At 41.5% G+C, this 27,494-nt stretch overlaps 1 protein-coding gene across 4 annotated transcripts; it reads right to left on the bottom strand.

Moving 5' to 3' along the window:
• Positions 1-27,494, bottom strand: LOC109867281 (glycophorin-C-like). Of its 4 annotated transcripts, none has more exons than XM_020456365.2 (5): positions 27,236-27,494; positions 23,411-23,447; positions 10,101-10,136; positions 3,503-3,544; positions 1-2,525 (listed from the first exon to the last, which is right to left on the bottom strand). In XM_020456365.2, exons 2-5 carry the CDS (start codon positions 23,430-23,432, stop codon positions 2,329-2,331), a joined length of 297 nt encoding a protein of 98 aa, XP_020311954.1. In that variant the 5' UTR covers positions 23,433-23,447; positions 27,236-27,494; the 3' UTR covers positions 1-2,328. The 4 variants fall into 4 exon arrangements, with proteins under 4 accessions (XP_020311954.1, XP_020311961.1, XP_020311934.1 ...); XM_020456372.2 differs by lacking the exon at positions 27,236-27,494 and adding an exon at positions 25,677-27,223; XM_020456345.2 differs by lacking the exon at positions 27,236-27,494 and having other exon boundaries at positions 23,411-24,463.

The raw sequence follows: 27,494 nt of genomic DNA on the forward strand, positions 1-27,494 counted from the left end.
TTGACTTAGAATGCCTTTTATTTGCTTTTAGTTGGATTTACCTCGTGGAAATAAATAAAACATTTGTGCTTCAAAATAATGCGTGAACATGAATAATTCAACAGTTAACAAAAACATTCAAGGTGAAGGGGACGTAAAGAGTAAATTCCTGCCACTTGAATCTGGTAATCCCACAGTGCAAAAGAAACAGAGAGTAAAGTTGTATTTCTTACTGCCGCTGAGGCTAGCTCAGATCTTTCCTCTCTGTTTCTCAATGTCAGTGGTCTCCTGTCAGTTAAGAATGAAAAAACAAAAATGAACTGTAGTTACAGAGAGCTCTCAGTTTGAAAGCTGCTATTAATGTATGAAATACACTTATAGTGAAAGTCAACGACATGCACTATTGCAAAGAGGGCCAAAAGCAAACAAATGATGCACAATCCCGGGATCAAGGTATCTTCAGTTCTGGAACAGCTTCTGTTAAGTGCTATGCCTTGGCATAGCCATGCATCCTCTTACTACAAGTCTTCTCATTTTTATCTTGTGTTAGGAAATTACAAGCTGGAGAGAATTTCGTTATCTTCAGCAGAGATTAAATACATTTTGGTAGCAATTGTCTTACACTACATTTAAGGTGTGATCTAAAAAAAAAGTGTCCGCCCTCAGGAGAGTGAATAATTACATTGCTGCGTATGTGTCTTATACTTGTTTGCATCAGCACTAGTTATCAAAGCATAATTTGCAGAGGAGCCATCTTGCATTGGCCCTTCTTTTTTGAATCAAGAAAACGGTCCTTTCTATTCTTTTTGAACTTGGCAATCATGGAGACAAAGAAAAGTTCACATTAATCAAAGCCAGCAGAGAAGAGAAAAAGGGTTTGGGGAATTGAAATGAGATTTGGAGAATGGGGGGGGGGCATATTTTCAGTTGCCATTTCCACCACAATAAAATTAATTGACAAAAAAATAAAAAATCCTTGGGTGTTCTCATTTTTGTCTAGTATCATCCTGGCGGAACATCACAGACAATATCCAATGATTGCAGTTGTCGTTTTACTGAGGCAGTGCAGTTACAGCTGAATGAGTTGTACTTCAATATTTTTCCTTAGCAAGGCAATTTAAAAAGCATCATTACAGTGTTCCAAGAAATAGACCCACAAATAGTGGTTACGGCTTTGACCAGATCACAACACTTATCCACCCTTAGACATTTATACAGGAACCTCTGGTGCTCACAAAGTCATCATTGATTTCTGCATCAATCCAAAAAATGTCAGGTCTATAATGTTCATGCAAAAAATGTTATGGACACAAACCGCACAATACTTTTAGTTTGTGTAATTTATTAAGCCCAAATCAGGATGGGAAGACCACAATATGTTTGGTTTTCTGTGGCTATCCAAATAGCATGTCAATATACTTGGAATTGATTTTCGGCTACTAGTGAGAAAATGTCATTAGGAACCTGTTTGAACCCTGATCCTCCCTGTCTAAGACAGAGCATCACTTTGGTATTCACAACTAACCTCATCCGGCAAGGTCTTCCTGCAGTTTTAGGTTGTTCAGCTCTCACTTTATCTCTTTGGATCTGTAATTAACTAGTTATTAACCATTGCTAAAGCCATTCCCTTGAACACTCACAAATTGACAATCACAATCCAAACAAAAGTTCTTGAAAAGTAATTCCGGGAGCATCCAGGCATATTCAGGATTTTGGTACGGGCCCATTGGTGATTAATTTCGTACAGTAAAAGTCGCTTCCTTCGACATAATTTGTTCCATGTTTTCCTCCTACTATTTATTGAGAGGTTTCTTCATTACAAAATTGATTTTGCTTTGGGTTCAATACCATTAGAAAATAGAATTAGTTTTGTGAGCTAAATTCTACATCCATTCACTTCCTTGAGTTTCATCATAGACGTTTTTGAGAAGGGTCCATTACTTACAACTCTGTGTTCTAGGAATACTCTTGCTTTTTCCACAGAAGGCATAGGTGTCTATGGGTGCCTTAGATCCTCATAAGAAGCGTTTTTCCTCACTGTTCCCCACTTCTGCATGACAAAAATATAGCCTCCTAATAGCAAAGTCAGTGTTTTGAAAAGTATATATGCTTGGTGATATGCCAAATATATTGGAGAAAGAAACAGATAGGGGGAAGAATACTGAATTGATATTATTGTAAGATGCATCTGATGTTTCTTTGGTAGATTGTCTGAACAGTCACTCTGAGCATCAGTATGGTGAGGCGATTTTCACCCCCTCTCCAAGCTTTTCTATCCTCCAACCCCAGAATACACTTATTTTGGCAGACCAAGTTCATTGTAAACAGCAGGGGGTGCCGCTCCTGAGATCAGATGAAGTACTCCTTCTTGCTCTCGTCCATGGCATCCTGCAGAGCCGGGTCGCCTCGAAGTGCCGCATCCGCTGTTTCGGCAAACTCGGTGCCCTTGGCCTCATTGGTGTGGTAGGTGCCTTTGTGCCGGTACATGTAGCGAATCACTACCACTGCCAAGCAAAGAAGCACCAGGACCACAGCAGCAATGACAGCTGCAAATTGAGATAGATGAGGGTGTTACAGAAAGGACTTTGGTCTCACAATGACAATTCACTATCACAATGACAAAATACAATGAGGGACGCTTTTCACAATAGCCCGCGATTCTGCACAGGCAGGACTTCGACATTGAAGTGTCATTGATCTTTGAATGGGCAAAGTCATTGGACTGTATGTGGATCAGAAAGATGACCATTCCCTGATGGTTGGTAAATGCCAACACAAAACCAAAAGGGATATGCATCTCCAAATACTTATCAAGCTTCAATCTGCCAACAGAGTGCAGTACAAAACAAGAGTTTGCTCAATAATGTGGTATTCAGAGACAAGTACAGGCCTAAACAACTGTTTCTCTGTTATTTTCAAAGGACAATATTTAAATCAAAGTTCATTGTGATGGTTTGCCAACAGTGAATGGTAGTGGTAATGTGGTAATAGAGACACATTGTCCTACAGTGACCTGTTAAGTTTGAAAAATCTGTCTTGGGCCAAAAATCACAACTTGTGAAGATGTTTTGCAACTTAATTGTCTATTTTGTGAAATGCCAGTCTCTTGATAATAAAAAGTCAGTTTCACGCTAGATTCTAGTTTGAACACATTACTGGCAGAAGAAGGACAAAGTGTTTTTTAAAATGCATATTTTGTGGTCTGTTACAGCTGCTGGGAGACAAGGACAGTATTTTGTGCCATAAAAATAGCAATGGCATTACATGTAAAATTTGTCCCGTTGGTTGGCTGACTCCAGAAATTAGCTTTAAATAGCTCTGTTCCGAAACATTTAGCAGACTGCTGCTTTGAAAGAAGGGGAAAGCGATGTCTTTGTGTTGCATCGTTAAACTAAGGAGGATGTCTGCCTCCAGCATCAAATCCATCAGCCATATTGACTTGGATGAGGTTTGCAGAGGGAAGCAAAGCTGATGGAAACCCTTTGAGTGTTCTGGGCATGAGAAGAACCCTATTATAACTCACCTCCTAGTATGGCATCAAAGTATCCATCATCCACGTCGCAAACTAACGAGGCAAAAGGAAAGGGATTTCAGATGTGCTCATATACACTACTGTTCAAAAGTTTGGGGTCACTTAGACATATCCTTGTTATTGAAAGAAAAGCACATATTTTGTAGATTAAAATAACATCAAATTGATCAGAAATACAGTGTAGACGTTGTAATGTTGTAATTACTATTGAGGCTGGAAACAACAGATTTTTACGTAGGCACACAGAGGCCCATTATCAGCAACCATCACTCCTGTGTTCCAATGGCATGTTGTGTTATCTAATCCAAGTTTATCATTTTAGGCTAATCGATCATTAGAAAACCCTTTTGCAATTATGTTAGCACAGATGAAAACTGTTGTGCTGCTTAAAGAAGCAATACAATTGGCCTTCTTTAAACTAGTTGAATATCTGGAGCATCAGCATTTGTGAGTTCGATTACAGGCTCAAAATGGCCAGATACAAAGACCTTTCTTCTGAAACTCATCAGTCTATTCATGTTCTAAGAAATGAAGGCTATTCCATGCGAGAAATTGCCAAGAAACTGAAGATCTCATACAATGCTGTGTACTACTTCCTTCACAGAACAGAGCAAACTGGCTCTAACCAGAATAGAAAGAGGAGTGGGAGGCCCCCGGTGCACAACTGAGCAAGAGGACAAGTACATTAGAGTGTCTAGTTTGAGAAACAGACGCCTCACAAGTCATCAACTGGTAGCTTCATTAAATAGTACCCGCAAAGCACCAGTCTCAACCTCAACAGTGAAGAGGCGACTCCGGGATGAGAGTTCCTCTGTCCAGTGTCTGTGTTCTTTTGCCAATCTTAATCTTTTCTTTTTATTGGCCAGTCTGAGATATGGCTTTTTCTTTTCAACTCTGCCTAGAAGGCCACCATCCCAGAGTCGCCTCTTCACTGTTGACGTTGAGACTGGTGTTTTATGTAGATATTACAAAAAAAAATATTTTACAACATTAACAACATCTACACTGTATTTCTGATCAATTAGATGTTATTTTAAATGGACAAAAATGGTTCTCTTCTTTCAAAAACAAGGACATTTCTAAGTGACCCCAAACGTTTGAACGGTAGTGTAGGTTCACATAAGTTACATAGATGGCTAAAGTACAGTGTGTAGTTATAATGCTGTAAGAGCAATTATTTTACCTTCCATTTATCCCATGTATCTTGAACCACATTAATATTTAGTTTCCCCAGGCTTTACTTTGTTATTTTAACAAATGTAAATGTTTCATAAAGGTTTGTTTTTATAGACAGCTGTCTCCCTGGTGTGTGTGTGTGTGTGTGTGCAGAGAGGTACTTTGTATCCGTCACCGGGGGACAAAACTCTCATTAAAGAAAGTGATTAAAGGTAATCATGAATTATTGCACAGGCAACATCTGCCCATCTTGACTTGACTTTCTCTGAAGGACAGAGTCACAGAGTCAGTCAGTCATAGCCGAAACCGTGTCATTTATAAAAACACAACGTTAAATCCAAAAAGGAGATCGATCCCTGCAAGCATGAGAAAGCGCTATAGCTTAAAGAAGGAAGAAAGAAAGGAAGAACAAAATGGTGATTAGTTCATGGAGACCCCAAAGTGCGCAATTAAAAGGCAGCCTCATTAATGCCTAATCACCCGAAACACATCTTGGTGTTCGCCCACTCATTAGATCCTCATCTCAATGCATTGTTTATGATGTGGACACATTCTCAGCAATTAAAAAAGCCCTAACAGAGCCTTCTCATTTGGGACGGAGGGAGGGAAATTCAACAACAGATCCTCAGTGTGTAGTTGTGGGAACAGAGTAGTGAAGTGAAGCAGCTGGGATGGGACAGTGTCCAGGATGCGTGGCTCATTCAGTTACTGTGTACTAAATCAAGATTTGAATTGTGTAAAACACCTCAACTTTAGGCCTATGGACTTTGACGAATGCTTGCCTGTTCTGGGGGCCTCAATATGCATATGAAATCCATAAGTCATTCAATCTTGATCCAAATATGATTGGCTATTTTAGATGCAGACTCACAGACCTTCCCTTCTCCCTCAGTTAGACCTGACCAAAGCAACACATACTCCGTTATGAGACTGTGGGTGTTTCTCAAAATGCATACTACCGTGCTCCGAGCATGCAAATTGGAGCACGGGAGGATCGGAGTATGTGTCCAAATCAAAGTATGTGAAACGGAGCACGGAGGGCACTTCTCGAATGCGTACTCTGTTTGTACATATTTTGAAGCATGCATCGATGCAATCTTCAAAGGAAAGTATGCAAAGAAATAATGACGCAACCATGTAAAAAATGACGCAACATTTATTGAAGTCAAGTGCGCCCATTACTTGAGCTGAAGTGAGAGAAAATTCACTCCGACTTCGGAATGAAATGTTACCTATTCACATCTCATATATTGCCTGACTACAATATTTTATCTTGATATGGTAGTAAATACATGCTGTGTTAATTTTGGCATGTTTACCTGCCTACGTACTGTAGATCGCAAGCCCGTACTAAGTCAATGGGGCTAATTGGCTAGCTACTATTGCTAGCTAGCCAGAAAGTCACAAAGAATTGATAGCTAGCTACCCACAAAGAATTTACATCTACCTTGCATCACATTTATTTTAGGTTATTTTACATGTTAAACTATCTGGTTAGCTACATTATTACGATTCACATATAGCTAATTGATAGTTATGAAGTAAAATGTTTGCTTTGTGTATATCTTGTTTCGTCTCTTGCCATTGTCCTGGCTGGAAGAAGGTTCAGTGAATGGGTAACTCAATAGGGCCTACCGATTAGCAAGCTAGCCATGAAGAATTGGTAGCTATGTCACGACTTCCGCCGAAGTCGGCTCCTCTCCTTATTTGGGCGGAGTTCAGCGATCGACGTCACCGGTTTTCTAGCCATCACTGCTCCATTTTTCATATATCCATTTGTCTTGTCTTGTTAGCGCCGGTCTTGTGGGATCTGGATACGGACATTGAGCAGGCGTTGCGTACAGAGCCCGCTCCCCTCCAGTGTCCCATTGGGCGTATGTACTTTCTGTCTGCTTTCCGTGACCAGTTGATCTCTTGGGCCCACACTTCTCCCTCCTCTGGTCATCTGGGGATCGGTCGGATGGTGTGCTGTCTGACTGGGAAGTACTGGTGGCCCACTTCGGCTAAGGACGCGAGGGTTTATGTCTCCTCCTGCTCGGTGTGTGCCCAGTGTAAGGCTCTGAGACACCTTCCCAGAGGTAAGTTAAATCCCTTACCCGTTCCACAACGACCTTGGTCACATCTGTCAGTGGATTTCCTAACGGATCTTCCTCCCTCACAGGGAAATACCACAATCCTGGTCGTTGTGGATCGTTTTTCTAAGTCCTGTCGTCTCCTCCCTCTGCCTGGACTCCCTATGGCCCTACAGACTGCGGAGGCCCTGTTTACACACGTCTTCCGGCACTACAGGGTGCCTGAGGATATAGTGTCGGATCGGGGTCCCCAGTTCACGTCGAGAGTTTGGAAGGCGTGTATGGAACGTCTGGGGGTCTCGATTAGCCTCACCTCAGGTTTTCACCTCGAGAGTAATGGGCAGGTAGAGAGAGTCAACCAGGATGTGGGCAGGTTTCTGCGGTCCTATTGCCAGGACCGGCCGGGGGAGTGAGCAGCGTTTGTGCCCTGGGCCGAGATGGCACAGAACTCGCTTCGCCACTTCTCCACTAACCTCTCCCCCTTTCAGTGAGTATTGGGGGTACCAGCTGGTTCTGGCACCGTGGCATCAGGGTCAGACCGAGACTCCTGCGGTGGACGACTGGTTTAGGTGCGCAGAGGAGATATGGGAGGCCGCCTGTGTCCATCTCCAGCGAGCCGCGCGTCGCCAGAAAGCCAGCGCGGACCGTCACCGTAGTGAGACCCTGGTGTTCGCACCAGGGGACCAGGTCTGGCTCACGACCCATAACCTGCCCCTCCGCCTGCCCTGCCGGAAGCTGGCTCCGCGGTTTATGGGGCCATTTAACCTTTTTGGGATAGGGGGCAGCATTTTCACTTTTGGATGAATAGCTTGCCCAGAGTGAACTGCCTCCTACTCTGTTCCAGATGCTAATATATGCATATTATTGTTAGTATTGGATAGAAAACACTCTGACGTTTCTAAAACTGTTTGAATGATGCCTGTGAGTATAACAGAACTTATATGGCAGGCGAAAACCTGAGAAAAATCCAACCGGGAAGTGGGGCATCTGAGGTTTGTAGTTTTTCAAAGCTTGGCCTACCGAATACACATTGAGATTGGATGAGGTTTCACTTCCTAGGGCTTCAACTAGATGTCAACCGTCTTTAAAAACTGGTTTGAGGATTCTACTATAAAGGAGTGGCTCATGAGACCTCTGAGTCAGTGGTCTAGCAGAGAGCCTTGGTCTCATGACGCACGCTCCCGACATGAGTTACTTCTCATTCCAGTGCTTTTCTGAAGACAAAGGAATTCTTTGGTTGGAACATTATTGATGTTTAATGTTAAAACATCCTAAATATTGATTCCATACATCGTTTGACATGTTTCTAAAGGACTGTAACGGAACTTTTCGACTGGCTATTTGGACATAAATGATGGAACTTTATGGAACAAATCAGTAATTTATTGTCGAACTGGGATTCCTGGGAGTGCCTTCTGAAGAAGATCATCAAAGGTAAGTGAATATTTGTGGTGTTGTTTCTAACCTTGTTGATTCCAAAATGGAGGATATGGCTGTTTTGGGCTCTGAGCGCCGTTCTCAGATTATGCTTTTTCCATAAAATCTTTTGAAATCTGACGCAGCGGTTGCATTAAGGAGAAGTCTATCTTTAATTCTGTGAATAACACTTGTATCAATGTTTATTTTGAGTATTTCTGCAAAATCTCCTGATGTTTTGGAATCAAAACATCACTGCACGTAAGGCGCCAATGGAAACTGAGATTTTTTGATATAAATATGCACATTATCGAACAAAACATACATGTTTTGTGTAACCTGATGTCCTATGAGTGTCATCTGATGAAGATCATCAAAGGTTAGTGATTCATTTTATCTATATTTCTGCTTTTTGTGACTCATATCTTTGGCTGGAAAAATGGCTGTGTTTTTTCGACTTGGCTTTGACCTAACATAATCATATGTTGTGCTTTAGATGTAAAGCATTTTTGAAATCAGACACGATGGGTAGATTATCAAGATGTTTATCTTTCATTTCCTGTATTGGACTTGTTAATGTGGGAAAGTTACATATTTCTTAAAAATATTTGTGAATTTCGCACGATGCCTTTTCAGCGGCATGTTGTCGAGCGAAAGGTTAAAGTCCTGAGGAGGGTGAACAAGGTATGTTATAGATTACAGCTTCCCTCTGATTATCGTATTAACCCCTCTTTCCATGTGTCTCAGGCCGGTGGTGGCTGGTCCTCTCCAGGAATCTGAGGTGGGGGAGGCCCCAGTGTACATTGTTTGTTCCATCCTGGATTCGAGGCGTCAGGCGGGGGGGCTAAAGTACCTCATGGAGTGGGAGGGGTACGGGCCAGAGGAGAGGTGATGGGTTCCGGTTGCAGATGTTTTGGATCCTGAACTGCTGCGGGAGTTTCACCGTCGCCGGAGCCGCGCATCAAAGACGGGTACTGTCACGACTTCCACCGAAGTCGGCTCCTCTCCTTGTTCAGGCGGCGTTCGGCGATCGACGTCACCGGCTTTCTAGCCATCACCGCTCCATTTTTCATATATGCATTTGTCTTGTCTTGTTTCCGTACACACCTGGTTTTCATTTCCCCAATCAATCTACTTGTATTTAACCCTCTGTTTCCCATCATGTTTTGTGTGTAATTGTTTCATGTTATGTTGGGGTTTTATTTACCCGCTTTACTTTTGTTATGTTCCATGTTTTGAGCGCATGTTATTTATGTAGTGCTCTCGTTTTGGAACGAAATAAAGTGCGCCTGTTTACATCACTCAACTCTCCTGCACCTGACTTCGCCTCTTAAACACTCGATGACAAGCTAGCTACACACGGACAATGTACATCTACCTTGCATAACAATAGTTTTAGGCTATTGTTGCCTGTTTAACTAGCTGGATTACTACGATTCACATACAGTATATCTGACAATTATGAAGTAAAACGTTTGCTTTGTGTATATCTTGTTTTGTCTCTATTGTTGCCATTGTCCTGGTTGGAAGAATGTTCAGTGAATGGGGAGATGCAGCGTCAGGTAATACAGTAGGGGGAGTGCAAGGACTTCTCAAATGTAATGTTTTATGTGTTCTCCCCACTCTTGTCCTCAAAAGAACATACTCAAGAGAACGTCCTCGGAGAATGCACACGGAGCATGAGAGTGTGGAGCACGGTTTTATGCATATTGAGAAACACCCTGTGTCTGCTGCCGAGCTGCATGTATTTTGTCTTATCTAAATATAACCATTCTTTATTGGTGTATTATCGCTGTTTATCAGATAGAAGACAGGATACCTCTATGCAATCTCATTCCCTTGTAAAAATCTAGATTGGATTTTGGAATGCATAACATTATTCAGATTGCAGAAACTTAAGATACTTTATCGGAAAATAAACTCACCAACAGGGGTTATCATGTCTGCTGTTTCACTCAGACCTGTGAATATACAAAGAAAGAAAGCAGTGTTTGGTTGTAGAATACAGTGGAAGATTCACTTTCACTCCAGAAATGTATAATCATAATACATTTTTCACCTCACAGTCTTACTATATATGAATAGTCTAATTTACATAATTACACAACAGGCATAACTGTTATACTTCTTATAAAGTGTAGGTAGAAATTGTTTCTCAATATTTTGTAACGGAACTGCACTCTTTCAAGTGCATGCATCATTTCAAATACTTGCAAGGAAACCCTGCTGGAAAAAAATAGCAACTTTGCTTAAGGCAAGATTCAACATCACATGAGGCAGCAAGCAGGTCAATAGTTTAAGCTGCTACTAAGATGCATGGTGAAATTCAGAGGGTGGCAGCCTATCCTATCCTTTTTTTAAAGCAAAAATATATCCATCCATAATTCAGGGTAGGGGAACGGGTTAAGTTTAATTTCTTTATATGGTCTACACTTAATCAGGCCAGCCAAGATCTGAGAGCTGTGGAGAGAGCTCAAATCCCTGATAAATTTGCCAAGCAAACACGGGGGGCCTGTCTCGCCCGGAGGTGTCTCCTCGTTAGCCTCGTTAGCAAGATCCGCTCGCTGCTGCGACATGGAGAGTGGGACATCTGCACTGCCCCCGATGGGGACCACTAAGCCACATCCAAGTGCAGATTTCTCTTCCCGTCACCAGAAGCCAAAGAGGCCGACAGGCAGGCAAAGGCGTGAGGAGGGTGGTGAGTATTGGATGCCACAGAGCATTAGCCAACGTGCATCACCTCCTTCTTTCACTTCGTTCGCCGACACATCCGCAGAAGAGTTTGCCCCGGGAACGAGACACTGCTTTCATCGCATTCCCAGAAGTGGCGTTAATCTTGCCCAAAGCCGGCTGTGAAGCAGGCCTGGTAAGTGTCTCCCTGTAGGAAGGAAGGGGGAACTGGAAGCCAAATTAATTCCACCCTGCAGATCTGTGGCTGACACTGTGCTGATATGATATTCTCAGGAAATAAATATATGCTAAAGCCTGGCCGCATCTAGCTCTAGTGGCTCTTGGTCCCTAAATGGCTGTCCAATTTAGTGGCCATCGTAAGGAAAAGTAAATAATATCCATTTAAATGTTAGAAAAGCTGGCATCTTGCTTCTCACACTATTAGACTGCATGGACAATCTTAATGAAAATGTTATCACGTAGTGCAGAGTTGGTGCTCTAAAGTAGTTTTCAGTATAGAGGTATTGCAGTTGGACAGTCAATTTCCTGGTTCCCACTCTGGGCCAGCTGGCATAGGGGATGTCATTAATGGAGTTGTGATAAGTCTTGAGAGGTGAATGCAAATGCTAGCGACCATGACAATAACACTCTTGGTTTTTTGGCAGCGGTCACTTGAGGCCACCCATACTGTCGCAACACAATTATGTCTCAAATCAAATCAACAGTTGTGGTGTTGTTACTGACTTGTACTTGTTGGTGAGTTGCTGTTCAATTTGTAATCCCACAACTTTTTGGGATCATTTAGCTTGTTGGACCAATGCTTCTCCAATTATGAAGTGGCAGAAGGGGCTTGAGAATAATCTCCATCTCAGTCTGAGAAGCTGAGCCTATCAAACAACATGGGAGATTGGGAGACTAACATAAAAATTCATTGTCAAATAAGTAGATGCTAGATATGAATTTTGATAGCACTGCAAAAAAACTGCCAACTCTTCAATACAGCCTTCGAATTTCAAGGATTGAACAGACGGTGTTCAAAGCACAGTTTCACCTCAGAGGATTTCAAACTTTTTTAATATCGATGGGCTGCAAGGGCGGTTTCTCAACTGTATTTCCCACCTGTCGTTGTCTGGTGGATATGGCTGACTCCTGATTTCCGTCAGCAAACAGCTCAGCTGTGGCCCGCTGCCTGTGCCTAACTGAGGGTGAAAACATCCACTAAATGACTGGATAAATACCTCTCTCTTCCCCCATCTCTCTCTGCTCTTCCTCTTTCGGTAATGTTCCACAGAGAAGGACGCTCGTCTTGTATTATTTAACATGCTGAGAGCTGCTCATGCAGCTGTCTGAAAAATCGAAATACTTAGTGTCCTTTAAAATGAAATGCACATCTTTGGAGTTCTGGCAGGTGGAGTGGTTGTGTCTTGGATAAACATGATAATATTGCAGTTCCCTTTATTTATTTTCCCCTTATATACTGTGTACTGAATTTTATAAATACATATACTGCAAGTCGAGAAAATGATGCACAAGCATAACACTCTTGCATGTACAGCATTTGTGTTTGTGGATGAGCTAAGCACCAACCATTAGCAACACTATTCTTAGCTATATGTTACGTAAGCAACCAGGAGAAATCATAACTAATCACATCAAAAACCTACTCATCTGGTCTTGAGACTGCAAGGCCTCCATAAATGAACAATGAACTTTCTCCCAACGTCAGGGTCTTAGAATGCATTAAGATAACACTCCTGAGTAAAATGTCAAATATTTCAATTTGCCGACCAAGGGAACTTTATCCTTGCAGAAGAGTTTTAATATGCAGGGTTTGTCTCTCGTATCTTTCATTCACCTCAAACTCCCTGCCTGGGCTCCAAACATATTTGACTTTATAACTTTCAAAAAACGTTGGTCTAATATTCATATACATGTGTTCTGAACCCTGCCTCTCCCACACACAAAAAGAAGAACTTTGGCTTTCTCAATCATTTTCCTCGTCACATCAACTTAAAGGAGAAAACATATTTCTTATTTATCCCCTCCAGTAAGAGCACTGTCAGAGTAAGACTGGTATGGTGCTGTACAACAAAAATAGTATCTAAATGGGTCTATTCAATGAAAGGGCAATAATTGGCTGACTGAAGAATTGCTTTGATTTCGTCACTTGAGTCAGTAGCTCATAGCCATTCTGAGGAACTGAAAGCCTGAGCTTACTGCTTCCATTAAGTCCAAGTGTGCAACTCCCTGATAGACTATACAGAAGGCAGAATGTACGGGTATGTATGGGTATGTACAGGTATGTATGGGTATGTAAAATGGACTGCAATCCAGTCTTACCATATTTTCTTGGCTACATGCACATTGCTGTCTGAGAAAACAATCGTGCTTCGCTAATCAAAATGGCTACTTTGTTTGAGCTGGCCAAAGCTGCCTTTTCTCTTCCATGTTCCAGACTAATATTTCCCTCACATACTCTACTCATGCACTGACCTCCAAGTCACGTTGTGATAAGAATACGGAGGAAAGGATTGGGTAGCGGTGGGAGGCTGGGGAGGGAGGCATCTTATCAGCTCTTAAACCATGCAGACATACCATTTTAAATTATTAATCTGAGAGGTTTGACCAGCCTCTATGAGTTCATTAGGTAAAACCAGATATCTAATGGGAACCTCCACTTCATATTTTCTTTATACTGCCATTTATCACTGTGAATGCTAGTTACTCAGCTCTAGGATAAACACTTACATTAAACGGTATCTTTACTGATGAACTGTATGTTCAGTATTAGCAGAAAGCATGCCCTTGTGTGTTTAGAGATCTCCTGCAAAACACAGTTCAAGTTGCATGGCAGCCATTTAGGCTAGATAGGCACCAAACTACTCAACGTTGTTCTATCTAGTGCATTCTGTAGCAGTGCAGGTTGATCATCATCTCCAGAGATGGTAATGAAAGTAAATGACCGCCTGAGAGACGAAGCAGCAGAACGACATACATTTGAATAACTTGCGAACGGCCTGCCAGGCATAACTAATCAACACATTCTAATGAGATTCTTTCTTCTGCTACTTTAGACTGGGTTGATTGGGAGGGCAATAGTGCAATCTCTTCAACAGCAGTAATGTCAGATGCTTTGATGAAATGCAAGCAATGCCAGTGCAATCTGGCAATATGGAAACATCAATAATGAACTTGCAATGAAGTGTTTACAAACAGACAGCAAAGTCATCATCAGAGTAGTTCTGTCTACCACATACAGGCAGAGAGAGAGAGAGTGTGGTAGCAACAAAAAAAATGGCTTCAAAGTTTCATTTAATGAAATCTGGCTGAGTATCTCAATCAATACAGACTGTACAAAACAAAACTCAATCCATCTCGTAGATACAGAATGCAATTTTCAAAACAAAACAGTCAGCTGTTATCTTCACCAAAGGGTCCACTGAATAAACACAATTATCAGTACACTTCATCTAGGCCTATTGAGAAACCGTAGGTAATACACAGTCTGTGTTTAAGGTAAAATATGTTTAAGTCCGAGGTCTTGTAATTGTTGCCAAGGATACTACGTAAAGCTAATTTGTGGAGTGAAATGCTCTATACAGAAGACGACCAGGCCTGTAAGTAGCCTTGAGTGGGTCGCCCACGTAAAAGCCCAATATATCATATATATGAGTTGGAGTTTTAAGCTTGTCAGACACCATTTTGTGTTAAACTTGGACAGGCTTTACAAACCTGTATTTTCAGTGTTGAACACTTTTTATTATCAGGCATCCCATCAAAAGTGGAAAGCATATTTCTTCTGGCTGTAGGCATGAATGTACGAGAGATCCTATCAGAAAATTGGTCCTTGAAGGAGCGCTTCTTGGAACCCGAGGTTGTTTATCAAATGTTATGTGTTGTGTTGTAACAAGTTAAATATGTGGAGCGTTGGTTCTCGCAGACCTACCCATGTGCCATGATCATCCCTCTCCCCTTTCCTTCCATGGCTACTTCGTTGCTCGTTGCTACCCTGACAACCCTTATCCATTTTCTGACAGAGTCTCTAACCGGGACCAGAATTCTCAATGACAACATTTCAATCACAGCTCGGGAAGGAAGCAAGTGAGTGAGGAGGCCAACAACTTGCAGGAAGCAGGTGTCTGAAGGGTGTGGCGTGAGGGAAGGCAACCGGGACAAATGGAGAGGAGAAAAAAAGACAATTAGAGAAAAAAACCTGGAATGATATACAAAGACAGGGAGAGGAAGAGTGAAAGGAGAAGATGGAATAGAGGTTTGGGGAATCATGTCTGAGGCTACAGGGCAGCCACACCTCAGCACAAACTCTTGTTTGTGATCCAGTGGGCTGTACTGTAATAAAACATGTTTGGCCCCTCCAATCCCTTCCACCCACGCCCCAGAACCATTACACTGAACCATTACACTGTGTCTCAAGTATTTGGCATTACTTTCCATTTTCCCTTATCTTTCCTTGCCTCTCCCCACATTCTTACTCTGCTTTCCTCTGTCTGTATCTGGCTGTGTTCAGGCTTTTCTCTCGCTATCTCTCTCACACTCAGCCCCTCAGACTCCCTAGTCTCTGTCTGCAAGTTCTGTTGCAAAATCAAAGTTCTACTAGAATGATCGATGACAATGTTATCATCGGACTGCCATGGAATACTCTAAAAGTAATTAACCTGTTGAGGAAGCCTCTAGATTGGCATCTTATAATTTACCATGCCACCATGAGGATGGCTCTCAATAGAACATTGGATCCAATATCGCAGCTCTGATTAAGAAGACAAAACAAATTATCTTTCTCCCCCACCTGCAGTGTCACTTATTTGTCGGGCCCAGAGCTGTCAGAACGATGGATTAGGGTGCGCCCCAGATCCCCTCTCAGAGACTTGTTACCAGGAACCTTACAACCTATCGAATAACCATATATTTTTAGGTCAAACCTCCAGGGAAGCACAATGGTAACTTCATATCGTTGTCAGAAGGATACAAAAATGTATAATTTCTTGGAATGATATCTTGTAGTATTCCAAATAAATAAATAAAGTGTTATGATTTTGTAATATATTCTCCTTGTCCGACAATGTCTTGTCATAATTCATGAACCTGTAACACTGGGTGTTTGGGCTTTGGGTGTTTGGTTTCGAGCACTGGTTGTCAAACCAATTATAATCTGTGGCCTGAGTGACCAGTTAAAGATTTATATCTAACATTGTGGACACATGTTTCCTGAGTCACTGGGTGAAGCAGGGCTGGCCCTCTGCACATCCTGTTTCATGACACTGTCCGATCTCACTTCAAAACAAAAAGTGAAAAATGATAACAAATTCAACTGGAGTCGATGGCTCAGAAAAATAAATGAGGAGCTTTGCAGAAATAGTGTTTACCAAGCACAAGGTCAGTTTAAAATTGCATGAAGGAAATGTTTTCATCTTTCAGAGGCAAAAATGGATTCTGAATTATTGAGAGAGTTGACATGTGGGAGATTGTGAATGACCCATTGGTCACCAGGTCACATATATAGTTATTTAGTGACTGGGAGATAATATTATGTTTCAGGGAGATCATATTGGAAAATTAAGCTGGAAGGGAAACACTGTTTGTCTTTTATCCCTGTGAGACCTCCGAGTGCAGAAATGCAAAAATGCAACAGGTCGTAAACTCATGTCGAACACTACATAGTTAATATCCTTAGACCCAGTATCTCTTGCTGTGTGTCCTCCTGTCTTCTCTATGATGTAGTGATTCTGTAGAAAAAAATAGAGAAACAAATATTCTTAGCTAGAGTTATTTTTCTAAGTGTTGCAAAAATGCTTGGGTCTCACAGGGTTAAGATGGCTGGTTGACTGGACATAGCCCAAGAGTCTACTGCCAAATTGTGAAAAACTGTTTGAGGACATAGGACCTACCTAGTGAAGGTTCGGGAAATAAACTGGAAATATTGTGTTGGACACATATAGTAGCAGCATCACTCTCCCTGTTTTAAACCTTTCTCCTTTACTTTACTACAACACAAAATGAGGAATACAGACAGAATAGATTGAGAAAGTCACACACCTTTAGAGAAAGAGGTGGTGCCCTGAATGTGTGTCAATCATCAAAATCAAACAAATAGACACCTCAATAAACATGATGTCATCTGGCAGATCAGATCACTATTCCAGCATGTTGCGAAAGCCTCACTTGACCTGACTGACCAAAGTTAACCAGTCCACCAGCTATGCTAACAGTTGTCATCTTAACTTTAGGCTACTAATACTTCAAACTTAACATATGCCCCCTGGCTGAAACAGTTATTAGCCCTAATCAGACACTGTCAGTTGGAGACTGCCGCAGGGATTGTTATTTGAGAAATGAAATCACTTTCCCTCAGATCCTTTCAATTACCTCAGTGCTCCCCTGTACCGATTCAATAGCAGGACCACACTTCATCATTACAAAATCACACAGAGGGAAAATAATTGGAGGCTAAAGGTTACTGGCAGCAGGAAGAAAGATCTTTCCCCCTGTGAATTATGGCAATGCAATTGTATTTACGTTGGAGTGGCTTATGAACAATAATGAGCATACTTTTATTTTGGAGAACAACCAATGGTTGCATTGTACTTCAGAATACAATCTTAGGCAAATATAAACAACAAAGAAAAGTTAGGGTACATGAACTTGTTTGAGACCATCGAGGCCCATAATGGTATGTAAACCTGCCTTCCATTAATTAGTCTATCCTTCTGAATTGTTATTGTTTGGGAACAGTTTTTAATGAAAGCTGAACAATGGTATCTGTGTTACATTGACTTCAACAGGGGGATATCCTCAAGAGAGTTACGGTCAACCTGAGTCCACTTCGAATCCCACTTCATAATACAAACATATTCACATGACAGGCTGAAGGAGATGACAAACACCCTTTCCTGTGCCTTCTCCTCATTCTTCTTGGAAAGACACTGGTAGGCAGCAAACTAATCCATCCCTCCTACTGGCTGGCAGCCTTGGCAGCCCGGACTTGTGAGCTGAAGACTAGACGTAACATAGAAAACAAAATACAAATTTGAGCGTCCCGGATTTTCGTTTACTACGTTAAGTCTTCCACTGAGTCCAGGTTGGCCTTGGGGGTCACATCTGGCTGGGAATATAGCTTGGAGACCCTATCTCTTCCAACCATATGGCACTGGCAACTGTAGAACACTACTTTCCATTTCCGTTCTTCTTCCTTTCTTTCCTTGTAGTGTAAAAGGTACAGCAGTTGTCCCATTGCTGACCGGGTAAAGCGGAAGATTCTGGGCCAGGTTGTTAATGGCTATGAAATCTTATGACAGGATCAGATGACTTGCTTCAGGCATGATTGAGGATTATTGGGGACAGATGGTGCCTTGTCCTGTGCTCCCCGTTGCCTTACCGCCTATGGGGATAAACAAGGAGGTCTGTTCTCTGCCGGGCTAACTACTGTAGCCACACACAGAGAGACCACTGAATCAGGGAGAAACAGATAAACAGAACAGTCCAGACCGTGGCAGATAGGTTCAGCGCCTGGCGAAGGCTTTTGCTCTTTTGTAGAAAAGCAGTGAAAGTTTGTTGCCATGGTTTTGGCCTAATTAACTGCATCTCAACTCTGCACCCTACACCCGAATACTTGGAATTTGATTAATTGCAAATGCTATACATTTTTTACAAAATCAGGAACCAACTTTTAAATATTACTCATAACATTTCTGTGGTTACTGACGACAGAGGATATTAGAGCCTGAAACTTTTTTGGAGCTACCGTACCATTTTCTCCTGCTTTTCTCTCAGTTTAGATATGTGTGTAACACTCCTGCACTGAGATTTACACTGTATGGGAGGGCTATAAACATCTGAGAGTTCTCAGCCTTTACCCTGGGTGGAATCAATTAAGCACCTCTGCTGTCTCCAGAAGCTGAAAGACAGACACTCCAAGGGAATTGGAAAACGTACTGGACAGCTGTCCTCCAGGACCAGCATCGAGCCTCCCTGCCAGGCACCTGATTGTCTCTCCCTGGTGTGAAGCTATAGCACCAGCGTGAGGGAGAGAGGGAGAGTGTGAGGTAGTTGGTGCTGCTGCTGTGGCAGCACATCTGTCCTGTTATCTCTGGAGCATGGAGCTGAGGGATGAAGTGGATAGGGGAGGAGACTCTGGGGGGAGTAAGATAAACACACTACAGAGACGCCAGTTTGGGATTGTTATTGGGTCTCTCCCCTCTTTCCACACTGGTTTTGAAACACATCCTCCTCTTCTTCTACTTCATCTCCTGGAAAAATACCTCCAACCTACAGTTCTAAATACAACACATCCTGCTCCAAGAAAACAGAACAGATTATTTCCTGTTCCCATCTCGTCTTTAATTCTACTCCAGTTCTCCCTTTAATTTCTTATCGATTTCTCCAACTACTCCATCCATCCCAGGCTCAATCTATCTCTGTTGCACTTTCTCTCCGCCTGCCACATACTGTTCCCTTCTGTCACTCTCTGCTTCTCTGTATTTGTCTGTGTCCTCCTCTGTCAAGCATGCTCTCTTTCTCTCTCCCGCTTTTTTCTTTCTCTCCCTCCCTCTCTCTATCAATCTTTCCACCTGTCTGAAAGTAGAGTAAAAACCCTGACAGTGAGAGCAGAGGAAGGGGAAATCTCCTTCTCTGCCTCCTCACAAGCACAGCCTCTCACGAATGCACAACTCCAGCAGCCCAGACAAGTCAAGGTCAGCTCTACCGTCATCTCCTCTCAGCTCCTCTGACACATATGCTTTCATACTAAAAATGGAGAATCTCCATTATCCTGTGTCCTTTCCTGACTCTGTGTCTGAGATGCTACATGCTTGTCTCTGTGAACTAAGATAGGGGCACTGGGGGTTAGTGTGTGTGGGAAAATAATAGCTCTATTTCCATGTCTGATTATTCATAGGTTGCAGTTATACGCTGCAGAAAGTTAACATGGTAGCTAGCACAGTGAAAGTTGATAACACATAGAGAAGGGCCTCTTTTCTGTAGCAGGCTAATGAGAACACGTTGAGTGACAGCCACCAGAACAGCTTATACAAACAAACATCAGGTTGCTGCCTCAGTGTTTTTGAACAGCCCTGCCAGCTGGTTGAAAAACAGATCATTGTTCTTCAACACCTATTTAATGCACCTATTCAATGTGGCCTGGTCCACAATTGGTGCTTGATGAGCAAATGGATGTTAACAGATCTGTATACATACAGTCACATTGACATACTCCTTAGTGTGTGGTTAAATTAATCTTGCATTCGTGACGGTGTGTGGCGTCATGTAGTTGTCAACTAAAAGCCTTACATACAATCACTCACACTCTGCTAGTTGTTTATTTATCCTCAGCTCACCAACAAAATGTCTCCTACACAACACAAAGCTTACTACAATCATATTGCAGTTGTATGGTGAAGGACATAGGCACCTGAATGAGCCCAGGTGTATACCCATCTTTGGTCCCACCATATGACAATGTGAGGATGATCTCAAAGCACTCATATGACAGTGCCACACACGTACTTTACTTCAAATCAAATCACATTTTATTGGTCGCATACACGTCTTTAGCAGATGTTAATGCAGTTGTAGCGAAATGCTGGACTTTGTGGCTCCCATAGTGTTATTGTATTGTGCTACAAGCAGGGAATGATTCAACCTGTAGGCATGGTGACAGGTAATTGTCAATTAACATTAAAATCACATTTCCCTCCTAGCACTTTAGGGTTATCAGCAGCCAAGCATGATGGCAAATTTTATGCTCGCTTAATCATTAATATCTCATAAAGCAGAGTTATTGGAGCTTATCCTCATCAAAAAGTGACAAGTCAGTCTCTAAAATTGGGTCTTCATCGCCTATTTTGAGATAATTGGAGCTCGAAGTGATCACCTCTTTTTTGCTTCAACCTAATTCCTGTCAGTAGTTACTGCACAATATCGAATTAAATCGGAAACCCTCTAATATTCTTTTACGGCTTTCAGGCTTTCAGGTGTGCTCAGTGAAAGGAATGTCATGCTTACAAGGAGAAATAATAAATTCACAGACTTGTGCAGAGGAAAATTTTTACCCTCCCTTCCTAAAGCTTATTATGCATGGGTTGGAGAACCAGTCATTTTCTGAAGTAGCCGAATAGAATGATGTTTGCTGCTGCCTCTCCTCCGTTATGAAAATGGAGTTTAAAAATGCATCACCGGAAAATAGGAGAAGGAACAATCAGGCCCTGAAAGACAGCTCTGTAATGTCTGCAGGCGCTTGCCTGCCTCTTTCTTTGGCCCATAACTGTCTCTCTCATAGTAGCCTACAGATGTATTGAGTGATAAGACTTGCTATTATGTCATTAACTTAAATGCTCCAGATAGTAGAGATGTACGGAGATAAAATTTGATCTACACACTGACGAGACAGACACTGACTAAACCTGTGGCCCATGTGGTGGTGTTCTCCATACAGTTTCTTTGTGGTCCCGTAATTTATCCTGAAACCCACAGAGATGAATATATATATATATATATACCCACAGAGATGAATATAAACCCACAGAGATGAATATATATATATATATATATATATATATATATATATATATATATATACAGTATATATATATATATATATATATATATATATATATGTATATATATACAGTATATACATAAATATAACTATTGAATGTTCATAACTTCTTCAACCCAGCCTGAGCAATTTGCTTCTAATATCCAGACAGATTAACTTTGTCACTGCATCACTAATGAGGGGATACTTTTTCTCATGATAAGATTGCACCTTGTTAAATCCCACAACTCTGTAAAAGTGGTTGGTTGTGAGAGATGACTGTTTTTATCCTGTGGATGTCTAGCTGCCACTCTGGCAACACATTCCCCGCTGTCAGGCCCAGGGCCCGGTGTCTGAGGAGATCTATATTCACAGCTGTCATATCGCCCGCCTGCTCCGTCTCCCCCAGACCCTAGCAGACAACCCCAGCATGCACAATGGATAGCACGCACAATGACAGCTGTGAATATAGCATAGCTGGAGTAGCCCTGACTTTGACTAAATCTCCCCCCCCCCATACTTATGTGCCTTAGGTATTGTTTGTATACATGACCATGCACTTCCAGCATGTATTTTTGGCTTATGGCAGCTGGCAACCTAAAACAACACATTTGACTCTACCTATTCGGTGTATGTGACAATGTATATATTTTTCACCTGTCTGCCAATACAGTACATATTCAATGATGAACTCTCAAAGACTGAGAGTTTGTGTTTTTCTTCACGCCGCATGAAATCGTATTGTATATCAAAACTTGCTCAAGTATAGGCCTATTTATTTGTTGTTGTTGCTCAGATCCAATTTTAATTATGAACTTTGATTGATCTGATAAAAATATAAACCCTCAGATATTGCTCGTTATAACATCTGGACATTTCAAAATGTAAAGTATTCAATAGATTAATATCATTTGCATTTCTTGATTCTAACATTTTACTTCAGTAATTTTCTCTCATTCAGTATATTTGTGTACGTGTAAGAGCTATTTTGTGTGTTTGTAACGGTCGTCACGCTACTTGCTTAGCGAGTACCGCTTCCTCCCGATTCAGCTCACGCTGAGACCTAGGAGATCTGCCTTCATAGTACACATGACGTCTTACCAGTCGGCCCCTTTGACAAGCTAGCAGTTTTTCAGAGCAAGTGGCGACACTTCAGGCTGAGGAGTGAGTTTCACACATCACCATATTCCATATAGCAATGAAAATGTATTGCAAATATAGAGAATTACAGGAACTATAAATGTTCTATAATGTATGGAAACTGTATGGAAATGCTTTCACTTTTCTGACATCTACTTTATTTAAGAAAAATGTACTTACTATGACTGAGATATGTGGTTGTCTCACCTAGCTAACAGTCGCTCTGGATAAGAGTGTCTGCTAAATGACTCAAATGTAAAACATTTAAATGTCAATGCTTTGAAAGAAATGTTAACAACTGTAACAATCTTCTTCCTGCTCTGTCAATGTTTGGCCACTTTACAAGGCAGCTCTTGACAGGACACACAGGTGGAGTCTAAAGAAATAAATTTAAAAAAAAACTATGAAATCCAACTCAACAATGGAAGATCACAAGGAGTAAAATAAAACCGCTGCTTGCTGTTGTTAATTTTGTTTTGGTTTCTTGATTGGAACACTCCTGGCCCAAACCCAGTAATACAAGCATCACTCAGCATGCCTCTTAGACTACCAGGTGTCCGATATATGTTGTGCCTCTTCCATTTTTTTTTAAATCTCAGGGGTAGACAAGGTCAGGTGCTGTGTGCTTTACAACAGTGTGGAGTATAAGGGGTCTCGAGAGTTACAGTACAGTGAGAGGGAATCTGTTTTAGTACTTTCACCCTGGCTCCACCCCATATACTCCAAACCATTATCCCTTCCTGTAAAATACTGTAGTGGAGCAGAAGGTGACACTACAATCTGTTTCTGTTCTGCAAGGCACAGCCCAGGCTGCTCAGGCATGCAGAGAGTTGTGTGGTGGTTCAACGGTACCAGACTGGACAGTTGGAGAATACTTACTGGTTGGCATGGGTTGTGTCATGGCTTCTGGTTTCGCCTGGTCAGGGGTCGTGTTAAAGGCCACAGCCGTGGAGTTCCACATGCCGGGCAGAGTGGATGTTAGGCAGGACATCCAGAGAGAGAAAAAGAAAGAGAGAGAAGAAGAAAGAGAGAGAGACAGAAATTAGAGGGTAAAGGTGTATCCTGATGTAGGAGTGTGGGGGTGTTACTCAGCTCTCTAGTATCAAATCTCTATGTGAAAGGAAGTAAGAGGATATGGTATGTAAATATCCTAATCCCTCTTAGCCTGTTTAGTATAGATGCAAAGAAACGTGTTCTGTACACACACACAACCACAAATGCTTGCACACATGAACAAAGACAAACCCACACACCTGTTGCGCTGTTGCATTCACTAGGTCTTGCTGTTCTGTTCTTTAGATCACATCTTTTATTGCTACACAGATACAATGTGAGACATATTCCTGTTGAGTATCTCACTTCAAACTGTCAAAACAAGAATCAAGGCTGATTAATTATTTAATCATATCCCAGTTTACCTATCTACTTATGGCCCTGCCTAGACCAAGCAAATTGTGTTTTTTTTCCAATTTATAGAGCAAAAAATATTCCACTTTATTTGGAACGGCAAACCAGACTAAATTAAACGGGTCTATTTATATAATGAATAGGGAGGGCTGAAATGACTAAATATTAAAGCATTGATCCTCTTACTAAAATATTCTGTCATACAAAAGTTGTACTTAAGTCCTAAATGGTTTTCCAGCAGATTAGTAAGAATGACGAACCCCGTGTTAAAAAATGGCCTTGTTCCCTTTATTCAGATTACAACCTTTCACTTTCAGTTATTTGAAAATGAAATAATCTCCAGAATATTGCTATAATATAGATTTCTAAATTTATTTTGCAACGCTCACACAGGCGACACGAGCGCTGTAGTGAGCCGGTCAGACCATCCCACAGGTGAAGAAGCCGGATGTGGAGGCTGTGGGCTGGTGTGGTTACACGTGGTTTGCAGTTGTGAGGCCGGTTGGACGTATTGCCAAATTCTCTAAAACAAAGTTGGAGGCGGCTTACGGTAGAGAAATTAACATTGAATTATCTGGCAACGGCTCTGGTGGACATTCCTGCAGTCAGCATGCCAATTGCACGCTCTCTCAAAACATCAGACATCTGTAGTATTGTGTTGTGTGACAAAACAGCACATTTTAGAGTGGCCTTTTATTGTCCCTAGCACAAAGTGCAACTGTGTAATGATCATGCTGTTTAATCATCTTTTTGATATACCACATCTGTCAGGTGGATTGACTATCTTGGCAAATGAGAAATGCTCACTAACTCTAACAGATGTGAACACATTTGTGCAGAGAATTTGAGAGAAATATGCTTTCTGTGCTTATGGAACATTTCTGGGATCTTTTTATTTCAGCTCATGAAACATGGGACCAACACATTAAATGTTGCTTTCATATTTTTGTTCAGTGTAATAATACTCTTAGTAAAAATGGTCATCTTTAATTTACAATCTGTAGAAATGATGAGAATAGAAAGGTTCAGAACTTCTGTGAAACATTAGAGCACAGTTAAAATATGTGGAAATTAGAAATCAAAAGTGGATGGTTTTCAGGGATAAATGGGTGTGGTTGAGGGTAGCTGAAGGGTGGTACTAAAAACAAATAAAAACGATAAAAAAAGATAACTAATGTAAAATATACATACCATGTCTGTAAAATGTATATAGTATGTATAAGCTGGAAGTTGAAGCCTACATTTTGTTGTCCATTAGTTTACTCCAGTTAGCGGAGGGGTGATAGGGTTAGGGGAAAATAATAAAGAAGCAAAATATATGGGGGATTGGAAATGATGCAGACAATTACATTGATAGAATCCACAATCTATCTGCAATGTTAAAGTGGATCTACCCTCTAAAACAATCAAACAAATACAAAATAACATCTGAGGCTGTCTATACTATCCCATTCCCTTAGACATGGTCCAAAAGCCCTCCTCCCTCTGCTTCCTTGTATCTGCAGCATGCTGACCCAACAGCTTTCTAACAGACAGAGGAAGTGCTGCTGTGAGGAAGCATGGAGCACAGCCTTATCGCAGTCAAACAGTCAGATATACAGTTTAGTCTGGAGAGCTGAATAACTCTCCTCAATCCCCTCTTCTGCCCTCCTCACACCAACCCTGTGAATGCTCAGGTTTTTAACGCTCATTACTAGTGACTTTTTAGAGAAAAGGATAAAGACAAATATTAACTTACAGATTTAGACCGCTAAGGGGGGCCTTACAGAGGGTCACTTACTCTGGTACAGTCCAATCAGTCTTAGGGCCATGACCATTCATACTGTGCTGAAAACCAGTGTGAATGTTAATGTGGATATACTCAATTAAACAACCATTGTGTACTCTTTCTCTGCTACTGTATGAATAATTTCCTAGCAATTTTTTCTCACTTTCCCTATGTCAGGTTGTTACTACTTTTGCTCTAAATAATGTGTGGTTTCTAACATAATATGTTCTACTTATAATACAGTTGTAATAATGTAATAATAACCAGCAACATACACAGTTAAACATTTTTTATAAGAAAAGGTAGGCATGAACGGTCAAACTGAAATTAATCAATCTCCACTCCACAAAATTATTTAAAAAAAATATACAATCATAGCTGCCTATCTCCTGCATGAAGTTAACTCATGCAAAACACCCTCTAAACATAAGCTGCTATCATTTAATCAGAGATGATATATAATAAGTCAGATTGATTCACATTAAGACAGATCATCAGTCTATGAACTCTGAGCTTGGAGAGGCACTTACCTGTTTGTTTGTGTCTCTCTCTCTCTCTCTCTTTCTCTCTCTCTCTCTCTCCCTCTCTCTCTTTGTCCCTCTCTCTTTGTCCCTCTTTCTCTGTCCCTCTCTCTCTCTATCCCTGTCTGTCTGTTCATGGGTATCATCATGGCTGCCTCTCTCCTGCATGAAGTTAACACATGCAATCTTCTTCCTTCTTCTACAGGGACGGGCAACTTTGATGGGGGTGGGGGCTCTTACACAACGTGCAAGCCCCCTCCCCCCGGCTACCTGGTTACATTAGATAATTTTGTCTCAGAACTTACCTTCTGTGTCTTAGAGAGTTTTGCAGTACCCAACCTATGTCAAGTCATAACCATAACATTTTGACTCAAGGGCGTCAAGTAGAATCCAAGCATTTATTCTGAACTTCGTGTACCACAGAATTTTGACCTAAATTTTCCGTGTTAGGCGTCTACTGGCTGACTGGGTGCCACAATGAGGGCAGATGTCATTCACAGCTGCACCGTCACATAAGCTGAAAAGGCTGTTTGTGTTTAGTTTTCATAAAATGCAGACTACTGCATCATAGATGTATAACTCTGTAGGCTACATACCACTGTCTGCCTCAATTATAACTTTACAGAAGTGTCTTATGTGAGGAGACAGAGTAACACTTTGACCAACGTTGAGGTGCTAAAACAGCCTACTGGTTATAACAAGCCTCAAAATCTCAGTTGCAGGGTGCTTGTGTAAGTAAACAACTAATCAACAAGTTGCTTCATTATCTCCTGCATTGTTAATAGCTACTATGCCACTGTATAGTATATCTCTAAACAGACTCAGGAAGCTCTGCCTTCATCAGGTCTGTTACTATGACAACCTGTCATGAGTCAAGAGCAGTAACAGACAGTACTAACTTTGCCCAGGGTGCAAGAGAAAATTCTACCCTAACTGCATTAAAAGCATGCAGAAAAAAGACATACTAAATCGTTTTCAAAAAGGACCTTAAAAGGAGCATGCACTCACCAGCTGCACAGCAACAGGTTTCCAAGAACCCCTTCCTGTTCTCTCTAACTCCACTCTCCAAGAATAAACCCTTATTCAGAACAGGTTAGCAGAACATTTAAAGGTAGTCGGTCCTCCCTCTTAACAAATATTTAACCTTAAGACATTCACCCTAACAGTGTCTGTAGCCAAAACAATTTTTCTCTCGCCCTAAGAACCGGGTGTGTTATGCAGCACATGAACTGTTTTTTCCCCCCTGTGCCTGTAAACCTATTCCCCT

This window comes from Oncorhynchus kisutch, linkage group LG2 (genome assembly GCF_002021735.2).
Source record: "Oncorhynchus kisutch isolate 150728-3 linkage group LG2, Okis_V2, whole genome shotgun sequence".
NCBI classification, from domain to species: Eukaryota; Metazoa; Chordata; class Actinopteri; order Salmoniformes; family Salmonidae; genus Oncorhynchus; species Oncorhynchus kisutch.

Coding starts and splice junctions, on each gene's coding strand:
- LOC109867281 (XM_020456345.2), bottom strand. CDS start 23,522: ATGTCCTGCCTAACATCCACTCTGCCCGGCATGTGGAACTCCACGGCT. Junction 10,137..23,410: donor GACACAACCCATGCCAACCA/GTAAGTATTCTC, acceptor GTATATTCACAG/GTCTGAGTGAAACAGCAGAC. Junction 3,545..10,100: donor AGACATGATAACCCCTGTTG/GTGAGTTTATTT, acceptor TTGCCTCGTTAG/TTTGCGACGTGGATGATGGA.